Source organism: Beta vulgaris, chromosome 1 (genome assembly GCF_026745355.1).
Source record: "Beta vulgaris subsp. vulgaris cultivar EL10 chromosome 1, EL10.2, whole genome shotgun sequence".
In the NCBI taxonomy this organism is placed as follows: Eukaryota; Viridiplantae; Streptophyta; class Magnoliopsida; order Caryophyllales; family Amaranthaceae; genus Beta; species Beta vulgaris.
Genome location: NC_079202.1, coordinates 51,435,103 through 51,458,698, shown reverse-complemented (window position 1 = coordinate 51,458,698; position 23,596 = coordinate 51,435,103). Strand labels below are relative to the sequence as shown.

At 38.0% G+C, this 23,596-nt stretch overlaps 3 protein-coding genes across 8 annotated transcripts; all 3 read right to left on the bottom strand.

The window, feature by feature from the left end:
• Positions 1 to 81: 81 nt before the first annotated feature.
• On the bottom strand, positions 82 to 847 carry LOC104905481 (hypothetical protein). The gene has a single exon (XM_010694038.4). The coding sequence runs from the start codon at positions 710 to 712 to the stop codon at positions 200 to 202; it is 513 nt and encodes a 170-aa protein (XP_010692340.2). The 5' UTR covers positions 713 to 847; the 3' UTR covers positions 82 to 199.
• Positions 848 to 1,203: 356 nt separating this feature from the next.
• Positions 1,204 to 8,472, bottom strand: LOC104905484 (two-component response regulator ARR10). 5 transcript variants are annotated; one of them, XM_019252157.3, is made up of 6 exons: positions 8,334 to 8,472; positions 7,981 to 8,244; positions 2,818 to 2,970; positions 2,485 to 2,745; positions 2,314 to 2,390; positions 1,204 to 2,042 (listed from the first exon to the last, which is right to left on the bottom strand). In XM_019252157.3, the coding sequence occupies exons 3-6, from the start codon at positions 2,897 to 2,899 to the stop codon at positions 1,497 to 1,499; spliced, it is 966 nt and encodes a 321-aa protein (XP_019107702.2). In that variant the 5' UTR covers positions 2,900 to 2,970; positions 7,981 to 8,244; positions 8,334 to 8,472; the 3' UTR covers positions 1,204 to 1,496. The 5 variants fall into 5 exon arrangements, with proteins under 5 accessions (XP_019107702.2, XP_019107703.2, XP_010692343.2 ...); XM_019252158.3 differs by lacking the exons at positions 7,981 to 8,244; positions 8,334 to 8,472 and adding an exon at positions 7,399 to 7,421; XM_010694041.4 differs by lacking the exons at positions 7,981 to 8,244; positions 8,334 to 8,472 and adding an exon at positions 5,591 to 5,968 and having other exon boundaries at positions 2,578 to 2,745.
• A 98-nt stretch (positions 8,473 to 8,570) lies between these two features.
• Positions 8,571 to 15,820, bottom strand: LOC104905482 (flap endonuclease GEN-like 1). 2 transcript variants are annotated; one of them, XR_007272552.2, is made up of 9 exons: positions 15,464 to 15,820; positions 15,095 to 15,271; positions 14,409 to 14,579; positions 13,856 to 14,037; positions 13,506 to 13,752; positions 10,562 to 10,682; positions 9,628 to 10,115; positions 9,132 to 9,485; positions 8,571 to 8,977 (listed from the first exon to the last, which is right to left on the bottom strand). XR_007272552.2 is itself a non-coding variant. In XM_010694039.4 (8 exons), exons 1-8 carry the CDS (start codon positions 15,659 to 15,661, stop codon positions 9,243 to 9,245), a joined length of 1,827 nt encoding a protein of 608 aa, XP_010692341.2. In that variant the 5' UTR covers positions 15,662 to 15,820; the 3' UTR covers positions 8,954 to 9,242. The 2 variants fall into 2 exon arrangements, 1 of the variants encoding a protein (XP_010692341.2); XM_010694039.4 differs by having other exon boundaries at positions 8,954 to 9,485.
• Positions 15,821 to 23,596: the final 7,776 nt, after the last annotated feature.

Genomic DNA, 23,596 nt, shown 5'->3' with positions numbered 1-23,596 from the left:
TGCTCCAATTTTAAAAATTTTAAATTGTTTTGTCCCAAGATTATTAAAACTAACAAATTAGAGAAATTTGTCACACCATCAAAAAGTAATCAGGACCAATTAAATAATAAATATAATAATAAAGGGGAAAAAACACCATGAAAATATTATTCCCCCAAGTACACAACTGATACAAAAAAAAAATGATCAAAATCTAGGGTTAGCCGTGAAATTGAAAAACAAGGTCAATTTTTCTCGACCGATTCCCAAGAGGATCAAAATCCGGCGAAACCCTAACACTTTCTCTCTCCTCAATACGCCGTCGTTCTAGCGCACTAACAGACGAAGGAGAAAGCGGTCTTTTCGGCCGCTTATTCTGAATGGAAAGAGAATCTCTCATCTTCTCCTCCACTCTTTCCATCGACGAATCCTTCGAAATCTGCTCTTCGTCGTCGTCTTCATCGTCGACAGCAACCATCGGATCATCGTCAGAGACGTCGGCGCACGAGACAGAGTTGTCGGCGTAGTTGTTGTTGATGTGGAGAGTGAGGAAGGAGGAGAGAGAAAGTTGTGCGGATGAAAGAGAAGATAGTATTAGGCGGTGTTGATCGGAGTCGGAGATTGCTGGAAGTTGTTTCGCCATTAGAGTAGCTTGTTCGAGCGATTGTATTAGGTCATTTAGTTGCTGTGATTGTTGTAGTTGATGTAGGTCTGTAACCATCTTATTCTCCATTCTAGTGTTTTTGGCCAGGTTTAGTGTTGCAGAATGCAGATGTTTTGGTGGAGTTTGTGAATTTTGTGACCCAAGGAAAAAGAAAGTATCGGATAGATATCGTTCTTTTTTTATTGCAACACTTCGACGATCTCATTTGCACAACTTTTACAAAAATATAACTAAAAAGTTACTAATAGTCAAAATTGTGCTTCAATAAGTGTGAAAATGCATTGCAATTAATAACAGAGGAAGTATTTACTTTACATAATTTGCCTCATTGGTATTTATTTGATCAAACGGCGATATATAGGTAATAGTATAAACATTAGACGATGTAGTCTTTTTTTTTCTTTACCTAGAATTAGGGCTTGATATGTACTTTATTTCTTTCTCCTATTCCAATAGGTTTTGGTTGATCTAATATAAGGAACTAAAAGTACTTTTAAGATACGGTGCTAAATGCTAAGCATGATAATGTAGACCAAAGTTCTAGCAAGGCAGTAAGCCAGTAACCAATAAACCCCATAAATGGATGCGTTAATACTTTTGTGGATAAACCATAGTTTTTATAGCAAAAGTAAAGCAGAACTAGAAAGCAATAAGTAAAACCCTTCACAGTTCAGACAAACTTCCTACAACAGAAATAAACCCATAACTAATTGTCTGACATGGTGACATGGGCATTTGACCTTGCAATTTCAATTTAAAGGGGGGGGGGGAGGCTCCAATGCTTAATCTAGAGCATTGAAAGGCCTTTTATTGAAAATTTCATCTCGGAAAGAACTCACAGATCACAATTTCCCTACATCTCGGATGATGCCGGTGGATAGGGAGATTGCCCCGGTGATGTGAACCATGCAGGCTGGCTTTGAGCTTGATCTCCATGCTTCCTATCATCCTCTCCTCGGCCAGGCACAGGTGGTGCCATGTTCAGTGGAGGATCCTCATTAACAGATTGAAAGAACATTTGCACGGTATTTGCTCGAGGCACTGGAGGTGGTGGAGGCAGCTGGAACATACTCGGCAAAAGCATGGAAAAATGCGGGAATAATCTTATCAATGCCTGTTCCATCTGCATTTCCTCAAGTCCGGGTAAATTAGCATAATCTTCAGCTGTAATCGGCCATTTGAACAGATCACTGTCCAGTTCATCCTCACTGTCAGCACCCTCCAAGTATTCTATTAAAGGGGCAGGTTGTTGAAGGGCATATGCCATTGCAGGGATTGAATAGATATCATCATCATCATCGTCCATCAAGTGGTTGGCTATATGAGGTGGCATGTGAGCAATGATGGGTATTGAATTTAACTGCAACTCCTGCTGCCTTCTTAGGTATGTGCGGAATTCCTGCAACATTGAACCAATTAATTGACACACACAACCAGCAACTCTAATCCACGCTAAATGGAGCTACCCACTACATAACCTGCTAAAAAGTTGCATATGACGAGAGTATTTTGGAAACCAGGGCAATTTTGGGTGAACAGAAGGGTATTTTCAAAAGTTTTGGGGAAAAATTTACAATGATACAATTTTATCTTTACAGCTGTTAGTCGAGAAAGACTTTTCTATAAAAATACACAGAAATTTAGAAAATCTTATTACAACAGAAACAAACCTCCAGCTTATCAATAACACATCTTATAGTGAGCCCAGGCGCATCAATAAGGCGAAGAACCTCTGAGGGAGCAACATCTAGATAGAAAGTAGAAAGGGCAGCCCGTTAATGATAGCGCAAGTAGAAGAGCAACTACAAAATCCATCACCAAAAACCAGACTAGATTCTTACCATAAATTCCAAAATTCCAAACAATATCAAGAAATTTGCAGTTTATATATGGTGTCCAAGTGAAGCCCTCATTCCAGCTCTGTGAACTGTTACCTGATATTGAGGATAAACGGGTTTCTCCCATGTAATATTTTTTCTTTATTACGGGGTGTTGCCAAAGGTTTGCAATGTCCTCCATACACAATGGCATCGAAAGACAGTACATTGCTCCTTTTGAAACACTTCTTAGCATGGCAGACTCAGGATAAGTATCACATATCACTGAAGAAATTACAACAGATCAGTTAAGAAAATTTTGATATGAACAAGAAAGCAAACGAGACTGACACTTACTGACAACGGGCATCTTGAATCTGCTTTCTAGGATTTGTGCAAGCTCAAAGGCGCACATATCAGGCAATTTGGTGTGTATCATCACCAAGTGAACCTTCCGTTTCTTCTTCTCCAGTGTGTACAGTGCATCTCCTCCTTGTAAAGCAGGGATAACTGATGATTACCAAAAGAGGGAAATTACTTAGAGGACGCTAATACACAAGTAACAAAAACATATGCAAGGTTGTAAGAATGAAACAACTTTTTAAAAAAATTACACTTCAAATACACTTGAAGGCCTAACTTTGACTTTATGAGAACTTCAAGGATATACTTTGACCATTTGTAACCCACGTAACGTAGTAGGAAAAGTTAAAATCGTAAAAAGCTGTTTACAGGACTGCTTCCCAAGACGAATTCGAAAAAGCACATTTGCATGTTCAGCATCGGCATATCTTTGAACAGTCAAAGTTTACAAGCTTCGACTATTGACTTTTCAACAGGGACACTCGATCTAAATGATATGTACAAAGATTCATGCTCATGATCACTGGAACACACAAATGCACAGAATAAAGCAAAATTCAGACCAAAAAAAAGCAAATATACTTTTGGTTCCTCTTAGGGGTCGTTTGGCTCACTTTTTTTGAGGCTCCAAGAAACGGAATCAACTACCGAGTCTCTTTCTTCTTGTTTGGTTCAACCCATCACCGATCCATTACCATTACTTGGTGGTGATGGATTCCCCAATTTGTTACCTTCCACATTTGACTCCTAAGGTCAAATCATAACAAATTTAATACTTCTATGAAAATACTTTTTAAGATAAAGGCAAAGCATTTAACTATGTTTTGCAAAATAAAATTTTTATTTTTATTTGTTTTGATTTAGCCAAGGTTGAGTGCTGCAGTGGTAGGATTCCGACATGGTGACTAGGCAGTCGTTCCACTAGGGTCCTTGGGGGTGAAACTTACAATCCAACCCACCTAACCACTTCTATGGACAGGGATTGAGCTTTGAGATGTTCCGGTCTAGTAGGGTACCCTTCTCATGTTACAAAATTTCGTGCAAGTAACTACCATAAAGATATTTTTGTAACTTATGGTTTTAGGACCCCTTAACGTAATATTCCTATGTTATAAACTCTGTTAAAGGGACCTAGAGAACGCAACTCACCATTTTAAATTACCACCCTCAGCCTGAACCTCACCTCACCTCAATCGCTGCTACCACCCCACCACAACCACCATGTGCTTCCCACTCTTCCCGGCCTAGTCAGTGTTTCTCTCCTTCCTCCTTATTTGATTCAGATGGCTTCCCACTAAGGCTGGCAATTCTGGCCCGTTTGGTAGTCGTTAATAAATTGCGGTAATGGGAATGAATTTTAAGTGTAATTTTATTAGGGAAGCACCCCTAACACACAAATTCATTCCCATTACCACCATTTATGACCAACTACCAAACGGGCCATCCAGGTCAATGGGTCGTGTTCCGATTATATTTCGGGTCGATGTACTTAAATATTACAAAGAAACAGCCTAAAACTTGAAAAAATATAATATACAAATAGTCAAATCGGGTCGAATTCAAGTTGCTCGGATTCTGTTGAGGCCGGGTATGTGGATCTCTCAGTAACTTCAAGTAGGGTTATAGGGATCAGTCAGAGATTGTCAACTCTACTTCCCACCACACCCAAGTAAATATAGGTCCATAACACCCTCAAATTCCACTATCAAATTCACATCTGAAAACAATGCCCTCACAAATAATAAAACTCAACATTCAACCAACCACCAAAAACTTTAAACTCAAGAATGAAGAAAAAAATACATCCCCCCCCCCCACCAAAAAAAAAAGCAGCAATTTAATCAACCAGGAGAAATGAAATTCCAACAAGAGAAAAAGAATAAAAAGAACCTAGAAAGCCAGAAGTAAAGCAGCCAACATTCACTTCAAAATCACAAATCAAACATAACCCATGGAAAAAAATTAAATAAAAGGGTAAGTAAAAAAGGCATTAATTGATCAAATTTAAGGAAGGATTTGAGGATTGACCGACCTGCCATCTCTTTCGCTCAATAATGCCTTCGCTTCAAAACGCTATTTACCAATAAGAATAGGAAAAAGACACTACCTTTTAGAATTGAAGAAGCCGAAGGGGGCGTTAACGAGCCGTAAGAAAGATGAGCAGAGCACTCTTTCCGCCGGCCTTTTAAAGAGTAGGAGAGCGTGGTAAGATAGATAGACGTCCAATCTTGCAGGGTTCCCTGCCAGACACCCACGTGCAAGTCTCCCTGCATATGGCTCGTCCTTTGCCAGAGGAGGGGGGAGGTCAACAGAGGGAGGAGAGGGGAAGGGGAATGTCTTTCACAGGAGGTTGTGACAACAGCTAGGGTGGAGGTCGGTGGGGGAAAAAATGGTGGGAGTTGTTGGCCCCTTAAAAAGAGTTTCCTAAGTAATAGAAAACCCTGATGATCTAGGACATAAAAGGCAGTGATTTAGAAAGAAATTTATAACGTATTTATTTGCATAACTCAACATATTAGAGGTGGGTGATACCCGATTTTGTAGAGAGAATTCAAAAATGTTAAATTTATGTTATCTCGGAACAATTTTGACGGAATCATGATTACAGTTACAAATTTCGACACTTAAGTCGTCGTATATGGCAAATCATTAGAAGATGATACCATATAGAGAGAGTAGTAAGGGAATCTTATCGGCTTCAAAGAGAAAACACTCATCATATCAGTGCATGCAAAATTATTGAATCAATCTACATGTCAGTACAAACCTCTGAACTCGACCTCAAGCAAAAGAGCTACATTGTTCCTTAAACGGCTAAGATCAGCATCCACAATCAAAATGCATATATCAGTACCAGATGCCACATCCATGCTGAAAAGCTTTATGAGAAGGAAGGAAGAGGCAGAAATATGAAAGCAGGGAGAGAATATATAATATTATATGGAGCAATGAAGCAACTGAGTGAGATTTGTATGAATGAACAGGCTTTTTATAGAGGTAAGAAAAGGAGCCGAAAGAGGTTTGTACTGACATGTAGATTGAAAAACTTAAAAAGAAAATGTAAGTAACGCTCCATTCTTTTTGGTGAAAAAGAAAATAACGCTCCTAATTGAAACGGTTGGAATTTCCAATCTGTCAAAATCAAAGAGTCATAATGACGTGATGAGATTTACCCTAATAAGTCAAAACAAATTAATATCCAAGCAAAAAACATGCCGCACCAGATTTTTTTCCTTATCAGCTTAACAACAAAAAGAAAGGGGTCATTTGAAAGAGAGTAACGTAAACGCTGGTCTTGGTTCTACAGTATTCTACTTCGAACAGATATGATTTCCTTATCAGAGCAGCTTAACTACAAAGCATAAAAAGGGATCAATTTAAGAGTGTGATGGAAACTGGCTAGTATTCGTTCTATAGTATTATACTTCCGTTCTAATACATGCAACATTTCTCGATTGGCACAAATATTGAGGAAAGGACTTGAGGAGAGAGGGGGAATGAAAGGTAGAGGACCCACATGTGATGGAAAGAGAAAGAGAGAGTGATAAGAACTTGTTAAAAAGAGAAATGTCGCGTGTATTTTAAATTTTAAAACCTCCGAAATGGAAAATGTTGCATTAGTCAGAAAATGGGGGAATAAGAAAATGTGGTAAAAAAAATTGGTTTCATGGGCCATTACATGTGACTAATTTGATTTATTGGGCGTAATTTTTAAAAAGGCCGGGGGAGGGGGGCGGTAACCCTTCCTCTTAGCCAATTGAAACTTCAAATCTATGTTACTCACATACGGATTGAGTGTCTACTCGGATACGGGTGTCCAAGTGTCCGACTCAGCTATTTTGTAGAAAAAAGTCAAGTTTTTAGTTTAAAATGAAGTATCCAAGTAAGTGTTGTGTCGGATACGACACCCCGTTTTTGAGGTAAATGAAGGGGTTGGTGTAACATTGCTTCAAATACATATCTCTAATGTTTTGGCCCAGCCTCTTTGCACATATGTTTTATAGGAGACAATTCTTTCCACAGTGTAGTTCTTTGATATTTTATGGGAGGAGAAATGTCTCAATGGAGTTACTTTTTTGTCTTTTATTCAATCTGTCATGACTAGGTAAGACCTTCCCTCTGACGTTCACATTTGACTAAAGGATACAAACAACACTAAAAAGAAGCTGATGCTGCAACATAAGAACTAGGGATCACATGCACAAGCCTGTAATCAAACAAAGCTAGCAATCTTCCACAATTGACAAACAAAATTTATTTATAACCGTTATGACTTGGAGGATGACAGGTGAACCTCTCATAGATCTATTACCTTAACTGCTTCAGCAAGTTGATCGAGTAATTAGAATATTATAGTGCTCGAGTATTGCGATAAATAATCAAAATTATTGTACTTGTCTAGCTGAAAAACATGTTTTAGATTTAAAAACAATGCTGAACTGAAGAGGGGGGGGGGGGGTAATCACTAACAAAGATAAATCACAAAAAGACAGTCACGGGCTCAAATGCTCATGTTGACATAACTAATTCAACGAATTCTCAGTTCATGTTCAGACACAGCAAAAATTCTTTTACCTTGGAGGCAATAGGATGCTCAAGGAAATATAGGGAAAGACTCAAGCTATGCATCAATGTCCTTTCTGGCTTCCTAGTCCCTACAGACCCAAAATTACAATGACAACAAACTAGCAAATCTAGAAAAAGGACTAGTATTACCTTAAGTAAATCACTGGATCAAGAAAGCAGATAGATGAAATATATGCAGAAATGTTTTCCGCCAAAGATCATATTGCAGCTAGTAAAGTCAACGCTCCTAACATATTCATCCTAAAGCATCTATAGCCTCATGGCAACTCTCATAAAGTATGATTAAACACAAGAGATGCTTTACCGCCTCTAAATTCAAATCATCCAATATCGTGAATGCAAGGAAATGAAATACAATGTGAACAGGTGAAGATAAGGAGCTCAGGTCCGTCAGATACAGCATAAAGAAACTTGCAAATAATTAGTCAATAAGAATTCAGTCCTAAGAGATCTTCGACACTGTTAAGAAAGAGGCAACAGCATCTACCCCAATGCCTCTAGAATCTCCTGCCCATATGAGATGAGTAACAGATATATGTAGAAACCAATTATAGAAGTATGAGGAGTTACCTCTGTAACTATAATCTCTCTTTTCTTCTCAGGATAAGTTATTAATCTCTCTGTGCTGACAGACCTTCATTGAGACTACAAAAGATGAAATAAAAATGAGTAATGAACAGCAGTTCAGAAACAGCAGAAATATAAAAGATTTGTCCAACCAAGAGTATAAAATATCTGAACAGAATCCCCTGCATAAGACCCTGCTTAATGCTGACAAAATGGACTCGACTAATACCCATTGTGGATCATTCTTTATTTGTTCACCAACGAAACCTGTCATGATAAAATCTTAACCTTTAAGCCATCACTAAAGTCGGAAAAACTAAAAAAGAAACAAGCCACAGAGAAAAAGATGTACTTACGCAACTTCCTGCACTGGTCACAGACGTTGCAAAGCTTTCAGCAGGAAAGTTGGCGAAGGTACTTCCAAGTTGCAACAATCAGATATGATATGCAAAACCTCGAATTTGGGACTGGAACAGCCTCTACTTCATCCTAATATATAGTCATACTAATTGCAACATGGAGACCAACTTCTCAAATTACTACTATAACCATTTCCTGATTAAAATATCAAATCACAGAACAGGGCCAGGAGGTTGGAAAATGCGAACTTTAACGTAATAATTAGTAATTACTTTACAACTAATTTCTTTCCACAGTAATTGATCCTAAAGTAAATGTCTTTCAAAATTACACACCCAAACAAAAGAGTGCTAGTTTTTAAAAAGGAAATTAAAACTAACATAATGCAATACTGATTTATACTGTCAAACAATAGTGTATTGACATGTTATGTGACAGTCGAACAGATGATAAAGTTATGTGACAGTCGAACAGATAATAAAGAGCAAGAGAAGTCAGCCACAATTTGACCACTTATCAAATGATACAACAAATTCAAAATGCATTAACCACTCTCTCCTTTCCTCCATCTTGATCTCTCTAATGAGCCAAACCAGCCATTCGGATCACCTTGGCATGACATCAGAAATATTTCGCCATGCTATAAGATTAAGGAGTTCCCATATCAATGGATTTACACAAGCAAGAAAAAAGTTGCTTTACTGAAATAGTGACTTGCTTCCATCAGGGTAGCTAGAAACTAAAAGGCAAAAGAACATATTATTTAACATGCTTGAACTTAACCCACTCAGTACCTGAGGACTTGTTAAAGATAAAATGTACAGATTCATGAAGTCCGCATGTTTTCACATGTCAGGCAAGAGTTGGCACAAGTTCATGAAGTCCGCATAATTCTTAGAAAGAATTTAGCTAAACAAAAGCCGACGTCTCACTGATTTTGGGAGGCTTGCTGTTGTCACCTTACTCTTTTCTCTCAAACATTCAGCTTCTTCACTCTGAGCCAGATCATGGTTGTCTTTAGCCTGAGTTAGTGGTTTGCTTGAACGATAATAGTCAGTAATTGCTAGTTGACCACTGCCTAAATTAGGAGAATGTGACTCCACGCAAGTTTCTCCAGATCTGGATTTTCTTTTAGATTCTTTCACTTCCTGCCAAGAGACCAATAAATGAGATTTTGGAAGGAAAATATGATAAATGCACAAAGAGAGGTGCTAGCACAATATTTTAATCAATCTATCAATCATTTTCGTCAGGCAGGCATATAGAAAAGGATCAGAAGAAAGCTTATACCTTCTGCTGCAGAAACCTGTCAACTTCTGCTGGACTAGCTGCTTGGACAAGCTCCAAATTTTCATCTGTCAATATGAAGCTGCATCCACCATCAACATGAAGCTGCGGTCCATTAAGCTCGTCCAAACCGCAAGATCCATCCATTTGAATCTCTTCAGACTGAGAAGCTGAATCCACAAAATAACCTTCAGAAGACACTGAATGATTGACATTGTTCATTGCTGGTGCAGATTTTTTCCACCTGACCACATAAAACTGATGACCACACCTAACTTTTACACGTTGAACAGAGTCAAATTTATACTGTCCAAGCAGAAGAGTTTCACTTGGATTCAAAGCCATTTCTCTCAAAGAAATGGTGGAGAGCATCTGGAATATCTGCTGTCGTATGTAAGATGGGTCCCAATGAAGATGAAAAGCCAAAAAATCAATTAACATATCGATATCTGGTCCATCCCACAATAGACTAGCACTGAAGTCATCACTATCTGCAAGCAAGACAGTTGAAAGTTACCACACCAACAGTAACAGACAACAACATGAATGATCCAAAATTGACTATGATTAACCCTGTAAGAACCATCTATAATTTCTGCTCGCAACCGCAATATTTTGACGATTTAACAGATCCTCAAAACTAGTAATCCAGAGAGAAAGCAGGATAAAAGTAAAATGTTATCTACATTTGAGATACAAAGCTAGACAAAGTTCTAGCCCAGCCAAATTTGGCATTTCTAAGCTTTCCTGTAAATGCATTTTTTTAAAAGGAAAAGACGAAAAATAAGACATTGTCCCAACAAGTAGAGCTGTATTAGGTAATATATACAAATCTAGAGTGAGATACTACCAACAACAGATAAATAGGTCCTCAGCAGACATTATATGCACTTTTAAGTAGAGTTATAACAAGGAAATAACAACAGTATATAGCCACCTTCATTTCTCATATATATTTCAGTGATCTCATTGCAAGGAAAATGGCACTCCATGGATATCTTCTTGCACACTCTAAGGTGCCAATGTTCATTCTTCTTGAGTTCCCTTTCTTTCAGGTCCTGTGAAGCAAAATGCAGCCAACGCATTAGAAGTCATTCATCCTACTATCTGCATGCAAAAGTAAGTTATCACAGATGAAAAGGTCTTGGAAAAATGGTACGAACAACAAGGTGCAAACCCACATCCCTCATCGCCCTTATGGACCCCTCCGAAAACCCCCACCTGCTCAAGGGAGAAATTAACTAGGTGTTAAACAGGTAATATTTCCAAAGAATGTGCAGTTACCAAAAACTTGGCCTTTTTTTTTGAGCTTTTAATTAGATGAGCAGCTTAGCTGTAGCATAATGAAGCTCTTATAACTTAAATGCAATGGTAATTAAAGAGCCTATGTCACTTTCAGGCAACCATAGGGGAGGAGGGAACATGGAAAGTGACAATAACGAAGCTAATCTATTGATCTTGCTTGGCTGGAAAAATGTTTAACTGTTGATCTGATTTCTTGGACAAAAGTCTGGCGTTTGGTCAAAATCTGACATCGAGTATTTGGAAATGGGTAACAATTTAAAGTGTTTTGCAGATCTTAATGATGTGTTTTCAATTTGGATTGAGAGACTTGACATGATCAAGATAATCTCTTTGTCATTTATCCATGGAAGCCCTCCATCAATCCTTCCTTTAAAGAAACAAAATGATGGGGCTATGGGTCTCCATCCGTTGTCTTCCTGCCAACAATATTGGAACCCTGATCAAGCTTGATCAGAGATTGCTTCTTGGAGGCAAATTTTGTAAGCTTGCATTATAGTTGATATCACTACTTCCGTGATTCCGTCTATCAGGAATATAAGATCTGTACATCACGTTTCATATTTGTGGCTATGACATTTGGCATGACGAAGCTGTGCATATTGTGATGGAGATGATCATGTCATTGATGCTTGCCCCTCCTAGCTTCCCCTCATAAGAAGGTCTAAAATGACTTTGGTCAAAAATCTGAAGCAAAAGTACCTAGCTGAAGTACCCCCCGGTAAGCTAAGAGTGACACCAATGCTGAGCAAGTCTATGCAGTGGATGCAAAGCCTAGGCAGCCCCAAAATCTTCTGCAAGTAACACTAAAAAAGCAGACATCCGATGCGAGATATTCAACCTTTTATTGCAGTCAAGGGCATTGTCATCAATAAGAATTGTAATTCTACTCCTGTCACAAAAGGAAAAACTAAATTCTTACCTCCTGTCATAGATGGTAAAGGTGAAGCAATTATTTTTAATCTCCGGTCTCCTTTTATCATGATAATTGGACTTCCTCTTGCGGTCTTTCCTGATAAAGGATTTTACCACTATTAAAAAACAATGGAAGACTGACTTTTCTGAAGTCTTGCATCAGACGATAGTTACTAAATCAAATATGTGGCTTGCCTACTCAGGTTTTGGACTGGATCCGTCCCCTGAATTTGAGTTAAATTGGATATGAAAACTTCAACTACCTCCTAAAATCAAATACTTTCTCAGCCAAGCTCACAATGATGGAATCCCAAATAGACTAGTTAGGGGACTTTTGTTATTAGGGGACCACCTTTGTCTTATGGGTTTAGAAGCACCTTCCAAAAACGTTAGCATACTTCAAGTAAAAGCCTGATGTCTTAAGGAAGGCCTTAGACGTGCTTCGTACTTGGGAATGGAAACATTGTTGTTGAAGAAGACAACCTTGTGGTAAAAAACACCCTCAAAAAATTATGGTATATCCCAGTGAAACCAGGAACGCGGGACGTACGGCCGAATCGCGTCCTGAGTTGTTCGTACCGAATCGCGGAACGAACGCAACCCAAATCGCTGCGGTTCTCGTCTCAGTACGGTGGTCATGGCGTTTCCTTTTTCTTCTTCAAGTACCCAAAGATATGCAGATTGAGAACTAAAAATATTTTGATGATGTAATTGAGAGTTGAAACCTTTCATGTGTTTGTCACTTTGTTAGTTAACTTTTGGACGTTTATGTACTAGGTAATATGAACTTATGAAGTATGAAGTTATGAACTATGGAGGTTTTTCTTGTTTTTTCTTTTATGTAATCATATTTTGAGAAATGGATTAATGGTAATTAATATTTTAATTTTAAATACATTTTTAGTTCTGTTTTTTCAGATTTTTAAAAATATATATATATATATATATTAAACTAAACACCAAACGTTCCCGATTCACTCAAGGTAGCGTTTCCCGTTTCCATTTCCGTCCCGCGTTTCGTATCGAATTTCGTTCCTTGTATCATTGGTATATCCCATGGGAGATAAACTCCATTGTTTGTCATGAAGAGCAAGACTCAAAAAAGTTCAAGGATGTGAACCAAGTTGTGAATTCATGGGCAACAAAGGGTCATTCATCCACCCAACCCTCACCTATTGGCCTTTTTCCTTCAATGATGGTCTTTTTCCCTTCTCATGCAAATATATTTATAAGGTTGAGAACCAACAAAAAGGTACCTAAATGAGAAGGATGAGAAAAATAGATGTGCTTATATTTTAAATTGCATATGCATATTTTATAATTCAACATGGAAGTACTTTCTTTTGCGAAAAGAACAAATAAATTCTGTTATTAAGTGGGTGATAACAAAAAGGCATATTTAGTTCAAAAAAATGCAAAAAAAAATAATTAAAAAAACCTTCTCATTTTCAGAATTTGCCATTTGACCCTAAATCTATTTATATATTGCATCATTGCATGCAGCAGACCTTCAAGATATAGATAGATAAATATAAATAGATATGAAAAGAACTTACACATTCAAACATTTTCCAGAGAAAATAATTATGGGTAGGTACAACTCATACAAGAATATATCACCAACTCCATAAAACAAAAAAGCAAGAGGAGAGAAGGTAGCTTACCCTAACACAACCAGAGCATTCACATCTGAACCCAGGAGGCTTTTTACTACAATTAACTCCTGCAGTGCTATGACAATACCCACAAGGAACTCTGCTATGAGCAGTTTTGTTGCCCGGATGACCACATAAAGAACAATGAGGGGATTTGAATTTCTGCGATAACTTATCCATATTACTTGTACAGTTGACTGGAGAACTTAAATTTGCATCAGATGGAAGTACAGGCTGAGAACCTATTTCATTTAACCTGTATCAATTGTTCAAAAAATTCATATGACCTGTCAATATAGACATTATCTTGGCTTTAAAATGGCTGAAGAAACAAACATTCATATAATTTTGAGCAAAACCTTTGTAAAACTTCATCTTCATGAAATTTTTTGACAAAACGAAGAGCTGTTTCCAGCCCTATTCCTTGCACTCCATTTAAATTATGATCATTCCCAACTAAAAGAGAAACAGCTATTAAGTGCTTCCTTCTCAGTCCCAGACCAACTTCAATGTCTCCAGCATAATAGCATTCAAATGGTTCCTGAAGAGGATAAGAAATCATAACAAATTCTCAAGCTTTGAATGTAACTTGTATGGTCAGCATGCTATGAATACAAAAAACCAAGGAATGGCAATGAATAATGAGGTTAAAAATTCAAATAAGGACAAAAAAATAATTGAAGGTGCACAGGGAGCAAAAGTGTGAGGCGGAAAACTAAAATGAAGTATGGGAGCTATGGTACCATATATTGGACTGCGGGGAATGGACATAGATTAAAAAGGCAGACAATCATGTTTGGTGCTCAATATGGTAAAACAAAAGACTGGCTATGAGTGAAAGCAGGGAAAGACAACCCATACATGATGAGTAATATAGGAGTGATTGAGAGACTGAATAAGCAAAGGCATTACCGTGGATTTAGGATCCACTTGTTTTATCACACACTTAGCCCCAAAAAGGAATGCATCACTATCAGCTGTAATGCAAGCATCTACAAATCCTTCATTGTTCAATTGAGCACAAAGTGCTTCAGCTTCACCTTTAGCTCTTAGAACGGGCATCCCAAGAAGCTTGAGAAGTTCCTGTGGAAGCAACAGATAATCAGAAGAGAATGTGTCATCCATAAATTATCCTTGACAAAAGAAGCAGAATTGATATACAACACGACCATACTTGATATAGTACTAGATTTTCATAAGATAAAAGTAACAAGCTATAATAGAACCGTTTAAAATCTTTATGGCTACCAATATAATAATCCATATCCATATTATGACCTTGGTGCCTCTCACAAGGCGCCTTCCAAGTAAGGTATAGGAAGGCCAAAATGTAAACAGATTGGCTTCTTCGTACACTTGATCATGAAGGCATCAATCTGCCCGAAAGTACACAACAAACAAGAACCAAATTCACTACTTCAATCACCAATTAAATTTAACTAGTGCTTTGAACTGACATGGTCCAAAAGTAGAAAGTCGGTCCAATGAAATGTTCAACATTAATTCAAGTACAAATGTACAATCCATGGAACAAATAGTAGTAAATGGAAACAGAACTAAATGCTTTATAAACTTAAAGCATAAAGGATCTCACTCACCACACACTCCTCCACACATTTAACAAAATAATCATTCCTCTCAACGCAAACGCCCTCCTCCGCAACAGGCAAGTCTTTCGAATCAATGCCAGATGATCGAAAATAGCGAGCAATCCTTGCTTGAGATTTCAACGGCGAAGGCTTTCCATCCACAACAAATACAGGATACGCTCCAAACTGCAACATATCACCAACACACTACTAATATTAATTAATTTCAATCACCAAATGCAACATTCATTAAACATAACAAAAAATAAGCAACCACATAATCCTACATTTATAATGACAATTAAGTAACTCAATTCCAATTCCATGAACAAAATCCCCAAAATTTATAAAAAAATTTGCAGAATTGAAGAAATTAACCTTAGAAAAAAGATTGATGGTGCGGAAGAAAGTGAGGCGAATATGAGGATTTCGGACGTTGGACGAATTGAGAGCAGTATTATGTTGTACAATCCATAAAGAAAGATCAACGGCTACTTTTTTGTTCCTGAGAAAATCGAAACCCTCGTGTTTAGCGTAGGGTTTTAGCGCGTCCCAGAATTTCGCTCCAATTCCCATGAATTGATTCAATTATCTTCTTCGTTCTTCCTCTTTCGGAAAACAAAACCCTACAATTGCGATTTTGATCACTACTTCACTTCACACTCACAACTGTTACTCTGTTTTTCTTTCGTGCACATTTGATTTTGGTGCGCAAAATTTTTTGGCTTTTTAGTCGAACGGTAAAAAAGTGAAAAAAAACGAATTGGAAACTCAATTTGTGATTTTAACCTATACTTTTTTTTTGGTTTAGAATTTAAATCTTCTATCACACAAATAGTACAAAGTACAAAGAAGGGGGGAGGGGGGATTCAAACCTGTGACCTATCGTTCACAGCACCTCAATCTTAACCACTAGGTCAAGACATCCTTGGTATAAATGTAAATGATTGAGGGGTGGATTTATAAATTATAATTACAAGTAATAAAATAGAGTGACACACAAGTGGTACATAATTTATGGGACACATGATTTGGATTCCCGCCTTAAATAGATAGGGCCTTTGTGTTTATTGACATATAGTCACTGCAATGCATAATTTTGATATATAAATATCCATTATCTACAAATTTTCCATATGATACTAATTTTTACTTTAAAAAATAACCTTTTTAAGCATGAGTATAGAGTATAATATGACTAAAACAAACAATGAGGTCTTTTTAAATGAGGGGTCCTGTATTATAAGTCTTTTTGCACGTCTTCAGGCTTCATACAGTTTTGCTCGTCAAACATCAATACATAAATGTTTGAAGACACTAACATTAACAATACTTTTTCCGATTTGTGATATAATTATGTTGAAGATGCAACCTTGTTATAAGTTGATGATGGGAACATTTACTCTTATAATGGTCTTGCTTAATGTGTGACGGCTTATTCATAGTGTAAGATTTTTATGGTTCATATAAAAAAACTATAAAAAGTAAGAATATTATTAAATTTTGGGAGAAAATAGAAGGAAAAAAAAAAGGAAAAGAAGTACATCTTGTTGGAAAGTCTGGTGTATGTTTAGAGGTTGTAATTGGATTTTTGTACCATTTGAATTTAATAGTTATCATTTTTTTATATGAATAGTACTAGCATTTATCAAATATAAAAATTTATGGGATATTTCAAGTTGGGTTGATTAGACATATATTAAAATCTTTCAAACCCAATATATTAATAGTCTATTTGGTGTGATGGAAAACATTTTCCATGAAAAACGTTGGGAACAAATATTAGTTTTCCTTTATTTGGTTTGATATTTTGATGGAAAACTATTAAGCTTTTTTTTAGGGGAAAATCATGCTTTATTAAATCATTTACAAAGTATCCATGAGTACATAGGACGCCACCTCCAGAGGGAAGTGGTTTTCCCAAATTTGTTCAACATCAAAGGAAACTAGCTTTGCTAAATGATGAGCAACAGAGTTTCCATCACGCTTAATATGTGACCAAACAAGAGAATAAAAAGATGAACTAGAAGCTAAGATGTCATGCAAGATAATATCAAGGTCCGAAAGGAATAGGGCACTTTTGGACAAACGCTTGATCATAACTTGGCAATCCGATTCAATAATCACCTCATTAACACCAAACCTTTTACCAAGTCTCACACCCATTTGAATTGCTTTAGCCTCCGCGACTTCTGGACTCCAAAAGGCTTTAACACGTCGGGTCGCAGCAAACATCACCTGACAGTAGCATCATGGCGCACCACCCCTAAACCAACCCAGCCCACAACAACAAGGGATGCATCGACGTTCAGCTTGAACATACCTGGAGGGGGCGGTTGCCAAGTTTTCACACTAGGCAAAATAAGTTGGGCCTTGGAACAGTAGATACGTGTAGTGTATTTTCCTTGCTCCTCAACCAAGTGCTTAACTCCTTGCACCGGAATGTGATTGGGCGTGCTCTTTCCTTGGAAAACCCACAAGTTACACTCGGCCCAGATGCACCAAGCGAGAAAAATGTCATGAGAAAGTTGGGGTTTTCTCACATTTCTTCTAGCTTTCAACTAAGTCACACGTTGAGATGCTTGAGGCATTTGCACAAAGAGCTTTGCAATTCAACTCCTCCCGCAAGTCAAGGAACCGGGGGCACTCAAAAATCACATGATAAGCAGAGTCAACACCTCCACATCCCCATGGGCACAATTCATCATGAAGAAGGTGTTTAGACTTTCAAAGAGATCGGGTAGGTAAAGAGTTAGTACATAGCCTCCAAAGAAAATGCCTAACCTTCGGGCTTGTATCCATACCCCCCACAAATCGACCCAAGCTTAGTGAAAAGCATCAAAATTGCCACCCTTTCCCAACATATAAGTTGTTTTAACGGAATAATGACCATCTTTGGTGAGGGTCCATGTTATTTCATCATTTTGATCCATAGAACTCAAATAGATTGCAAGGATACATTTCACATCTCTTTCATTAAAAAGCTCTTCAACAAGGCTAGTTTTCCACTCCCTATTGCCAAAAATCAATGAGATCACTCACCTTCTCGATGCCATCATGCGGACTATTCAAAATGAATCTCCCTTCATCACCCATCACCCACGGCTCACTCCACACTCCTATCTTCACACCCTTCCCAACACACCACAAACACCCTTCTTTAATTAAAGCCTTCGAACTCCAAATGTTTTTCCAAGAATAGCTACAAGAGTACCCAAGAGGGGCATCAAGATAGTCACAATGAGGAAAATACATGGCTTTCATAACACGCCCAAGTAAAGAAGATGGGGAACAAACAAATCTCCAAGATTGACGACCAAGTAAAGCATCATTAAAAACATTGAGGTCCCGAAACCCCATACCACCATAACACTTTAGAGTACACAAAGAGTCCTAACTTTTCCAATGAATCTTTCTTTGGTTGTCAGAGCTTCCCCACCAAAACCTTGCCATGGCTGAATGGATGTGTTGAATTATCATTCGCGGAATTTTTGTAAACGCCCATGAGATCAATAGGGATAGCTTGAATGATTGATTTGAGTAGCACTTCCTTCCTGCTCTAGATAGTAGCTTATCGTTCGTTCTTCCAAATTATATCAAGAAGTGAATCAAAAATGAATTTTTTTGATCGACCTCCCAAAGAGGGGATACCAAGGTACTTCTCATGTTTTTCAACTTGTCGCATCTTCAAAATCTCCACTAACTCCTCTGTTGAAAGAAATCTCAGACTTTTCATGATTAATTTTCTGTCCGAATGCAATCTCATATCGGTTGAGAGTATCAACTTACTAGTGGGAAAATTCCCATCTGATGCGGTCAAAATTGGGCTTGCTGATGCGGTTTTGGTCCGCATCATATGGGCTCGCAGCAGTATTGAGATAAATACGGATCCGGTCCAAAACCGCATTAGATTCGTTAAAATCTGATGCGATTTTGGATAGGACCGCATCAGAAAGTGGTGTGGAAGGGTCTTAAACATAGCAACATATACAGTTGTACAGCGTCATGAGTTCATGACAAAATTTCAGTCTTGAGTGTTGAGTCTCAACATTTCAGTGACACAATTTTATAATAAAAAATCGGTTTTTTCACCAAATACCCCTGACAAAAAATTTATTCACCAAATCCCCAACTTTTTTCAAAATTCACCATATACCCCTAACTTTTAATAAAATTCACCAGATACCCCAAATTTTTAAAAAAATGACATAAAATGCCCTTAATGACTAACGGCGGTTAACTCCGTTAGTCATTAGCGTTAATTAACCCTAAAAATCCCTAAAAACCCTAATTAACCCTAAAAATCCTAAAACCCTAACTAGCCTTAAGCCCTAACTAACCTAAAACCCCTAACCCATTCCCAGCCCACAGCCCCACCAGCCCCCTACCCCAGCCCCAACAGCCACCCCTTCCCCCTCGATCTCCCTTGCTGCTGCACCTCCCCACACGCACCACCCCCGCATCCCCTACCAGCCCTCATCCGCCGCAACTTTCATCGTTTCTCTCTCCCCAACTTTCAACAATCGATCTTCTTCGTTCTCTTCATTCTCTGTCGTAGGAGATTTCATCGTTGAATCCTCCGAGATTTCTTTTCAAGCGAAATTCGGCGTCAATTATACGCAAATGCAGTGTTTTATCAGTTATTTTTGAGGAGATTTTTCATCAGATTAACCACTTGATTTCATTTTCTCCTTCTTCTGTTCTCTGTTTCGAAGAAATGTTCATCGTTCTTCAATAAATCAGAGCTTTGATTGAAGATTGCTCTAATGGCGGAAGTAAATTATGGTTTCTGATGTAGATTGAATCGATTTCTAGTGCTTTTCATGAGTTGACCTTAGATTTATGGACGTTGCTGGATCTAGTGCGCCGGTGAGAGTGAGGGAGGGGGAGGGGAGGCGCGAGGGACAGGGAAGTAAGGGGAGGTGCGAGGGAAGTAGAAAGAGGGAAGGCATGAGGGAGGCGAGGGGAGAGGGGTTGCCGGAAAACGGGTCTACGGGGGTTGCCGGGGAAGGAGAGGGGAGGGGGTGGGGTTGGGGTTGGGTGGTGGGCTGGTGGGTCTAGGGTTTGGGGTGGTAGGGTTGGGGTTGGGTTAAGGAGAGTTTAGGATTTAGTTAGGTTTAATTAGGTTTATTAGGTTGAATTAGGACTAATTAGGTTAACTTAGGCCTAATTAGGTTGACTTAGGGCTAATTAGTTGATTTATGGCAAACTTGTAAATAGACACTAACGGAGCACTAACGTCTGTTAATAGTAAGGGTATCTGGTGATTTTTTTAAAAGTCAGGGGTATATGGTGAATTTTGTAAAAAGTTGGGGTATTTGGTGAATAAATTTTTTTGTCAGGGGTATTTGGTAAAAAATCCGTAAAAAGATTTCATATATAATATTTTTCAACGATTTTACATATATAAAATACAACAAAGAAAACTAATACATAAAACTGAAAAATGAAATATTATACTGAAAAATAATAAAAATTGAAAAACATATACATAAAATTTAAAAAATACAAAAGGGAACTTATACATTCACATTCATTCAACCAAAATTTTATACTAACAAATCTAAAATACAGAAAATTAATAAAACAAACTAATTTGAAAACAAACTAAAATACTGAAAAATAATAAAGCGAACAAATCTTAAAATAAAATACTTCAGATCCCTAAATTAATTCCTAAAAAATAAAACGAACAAATTAATCACGAGTTTCCTCATATCTGGAATATTAAAAGACGAACAAATTAGGGTTCCTCATACGAGCGTTCTTCACTTTGTTCCTTCGTTTTTTCTTCATTTAGGGTTTTCGTTCTTCACTTCGTGACAGATTAGTAGAGAGGAGAGAGAGAGGTGGATTAAGGTGACGGCGTATGTGAGAGGAGATATGAGGAAGTAGGGTTTCAGCCCCGTGTGTGAGGGAGGAGTAGAGAGGAGATATAGGGGAAAGGAAGAGAAAGGTGGACTGAGGTGGTGTCGTTTGGTTCGTCGTTGCCTTCGGCGTCTCCTTCGTTTGGTTCGACTTCACCGTCGAGGAAAGGTGGGGTTTTGGAGCAGAGGATGAGGGGGGAGTGAGGAGCGGAGGATGAGGGGGGTAGGGCTATGAGATAAGGGACTTGGGCTGGGGTTATAAGGGGAGGTAATGGGCCACAAGTACTGGGCCGTGATTAATTTTTAAAAAAGAAAAAATAAGAAAATCTGATGCGATCCTAGAAACTGAATCATATTTTAGAAAAAGTGCATCAATTTTTTATCTAATGCGGTCCACAAGAGGACCACATCAGATTTTACTCCCAGCTTTTCTTCCCATTTTTTTAATTAATTTTCTGATGCGGTTTTGTAAAAACCACATCTGTTACTAAGTGATAGATAAGATTTTTTCCACTAGTGATTATAACAATGCATTCATTTCTGGTGGCTCTTGTGAAGATAAGGCTATCATCGGCGAAGAGAAGGTGAGAGATTTTGGGACCACTATAGCTAGTTTTAGCCCCATGAATCTGCTTATCATGCACCTTTTTCTGTAGCATTCTGGAAAAAGCGTCCGCAATCAAAATAAACAGATAAGGAGATAGGGGTCACCTTGTCAGAACCCTCGCCCAGGAATAACAAAACCACAAACTCCTCCATTCACAATGAAAGAGTAAGAGACAGATGTCACACAATCCATAATCAGGCTCACCCAGCGACCATTATAGCCTATAGTGGGAAGAAGCTTCCAAAGAAAAACCCCACCACACTCTGTCATAAGCCTTGATGATATCCAATTTCATAGCAATACTATATGGAAAACTATTAAGCTAAAAAGGGGAAAATGGAGATATTGGGAATGAGAGAGTGGAGGGAAATAATTTTCCTTCAAGATTTAGTAGAAAATGTTTGCAAAGGAGTGAATTTTTTTTCCACCTTAGATTTCCTTTACAAATCCCTTGTCCAACCAAACAACAAGTTGTAGATCTAGAAAACAACAATTGAGGGGGGTGAGTAAATTTGGTGAAATGTATAGATATATGATGGGCCTGAGGTTCAGAACCGTCACTTGTCCTAGTCTTTGTTAACTACTTTGATGACTAAATCTGATTTGCCTTGGCTTTGTGTTGGTGATTTCAATGAGATTATGTTGATGGCTGAGAAGATGGATGGTAATAGAGTAGAGTGGCAAATGAATAACTTTCGCAGAGTTGTGGATGTTTGTGGTTTCCATGATATTGCTTTTTTAGCGTATGAGCTCACTTATGATAATGGGAGAGAACTGGAGGAGAATATTCAGTGCAGACTTGACAGGGCCCTTGGCTCGAGTGCTTGGTTATCATTGTTTCAAGATAGTCATATGTGGCACTTAGATCAAGAATGGTTGGATCACCCCCCGATTAAGCTTACTCTGTGGAAAAGGGTGGAAGATGTTTAGTTGGGTTTGCGATCATTTAGATTTGAACAGTTGTGGACCACATAGAGAGAGTGTGAGGAGGTAATCATTAATTCATGGGTGGGGAGAGATTCTTTGGGAGGGAAGATAGAATCGTGTGTTGTTGAATTGAAGAGTTGGAGTCAGAGTAAGTTTGGGAAGGTGTTTGTTGATTTGAAAAAAAGAGGAAAGCTTTGCAAAATCTCAATTATGGGAGCCTTACTGGGAATCAGTTAGGGAGGAGGAGGAGAAGGTGAAGGTGGCGTTGAGCCATATGCATCCTATTAAAGCTCTTGGTCTGACGATATGTGTCCTATGTTTTTACAAATTTATTAGCATATTTGTGGGACATTCTGTGACTCAAATGGTTTTGGGGATCCTGAGAGGTCGGGGATCCTATCCCTAGTTATCGTAATTGGACTTTTATTACTCTTATCCGCAAAAAGAGTAATACGATGCATATGATTAATTTTCGTCCGACTTCGTTGTGTAATGTGGTATATAAGTTGGGTTCGAAAGTACTTGCCAATCGTCTGAAATCTTTCTTATACATAATTGTATCTATCAATCAGAGTGCTTTTACTCCAGAGCGTTTGATCACAGATAATATTTTGGTGGCTTTTGAGTTGTTTCATCACATGAAGCAACTTAAGAGTTTGGAGGGTTGTACGGCAATGAAGCTTGACATGTCCAAAGCTTATCATAGAGTGGAGTGAGAGTTTTTGGATGCTGCTATATTGAGGTTTGGCTTTGATACTTGTTGGAATATTAGAGTAATGGAGTGTGTTCGATCAGTCTCCTTTCTAGTGCTGGTTAATGGGAAGCCTTCAGTTGAATTTTATCCGCAAAGAGGAATTCATCAAGGAGATCCTTTATCTCCATATTTATTCATTTTATGTGCTAAAGTGTTCTCTCATTTGATTAGGAGAGTGGAGGATAATGGTTCACTGAGAGGTATTATGGTGGCTTCTACTGCCCCTTATGTTAGTCACCTGTTATTTGCTGATGATTGTATCATTTTCTCCAAAGCTAGTATGCAACATGTACAGGCTATTCAACAAGCACTTGAAAACTATGAGAAGTCTTCAAGCCAGAAGGTTAACTTTGATA

Bases quoted from the DNA above. Each gene is read 5' to 3' on its own strand.
- LOC104905482 (XM_010694039.4), bottom strand. From the start codon at position 15,661: ATGGGAATTGGAGCGAAATTCTGGGACGCGCTAAAACCCTACGCTAAA. The intron at 14,038-14,408 runs GTAATGCCTTTG...TATCCTCTTCAG, and splicing joins AAGTGGATCCTAAATCCACG to GAACCATTTGAATGCTATTA. The intron at 13,753-13,855 runs GTTTTGCTCAAA...CAATTGATACAG, and splicing joins GAAGATGAAGTTTTACAAAG to GTTAAATGAAATAGGTTCTC.
- LOC104905481 (XM_010694038.4), bottom strand. From the start codon at position 712: ATGGAGAATAAGATGGTTACAGACCTACATCAACTACAACAATCACAG.
- LOC104905484 (XM_010694040.4), bottom strand. From the start codon at position 5,693: ATGGATGTGGCATCTGGTACTGATATATGCATTTTGATTGTGGATGCT. The intron at 2,971-5,590 runs GTTTGTACTGAC...GGTAATCATCAG, and splicing joins GCTTGAGGTCGAGTTCAGAG to TTATCCCTGCTTTACAAGGA. The intron at 2,043-2,313 runs GTTTGTTTCTGT...TCAATGTTGCAG, and splicing joins GTGTTATTGATAAGCTGGAG to GAATTCCGCACATACCTAAG.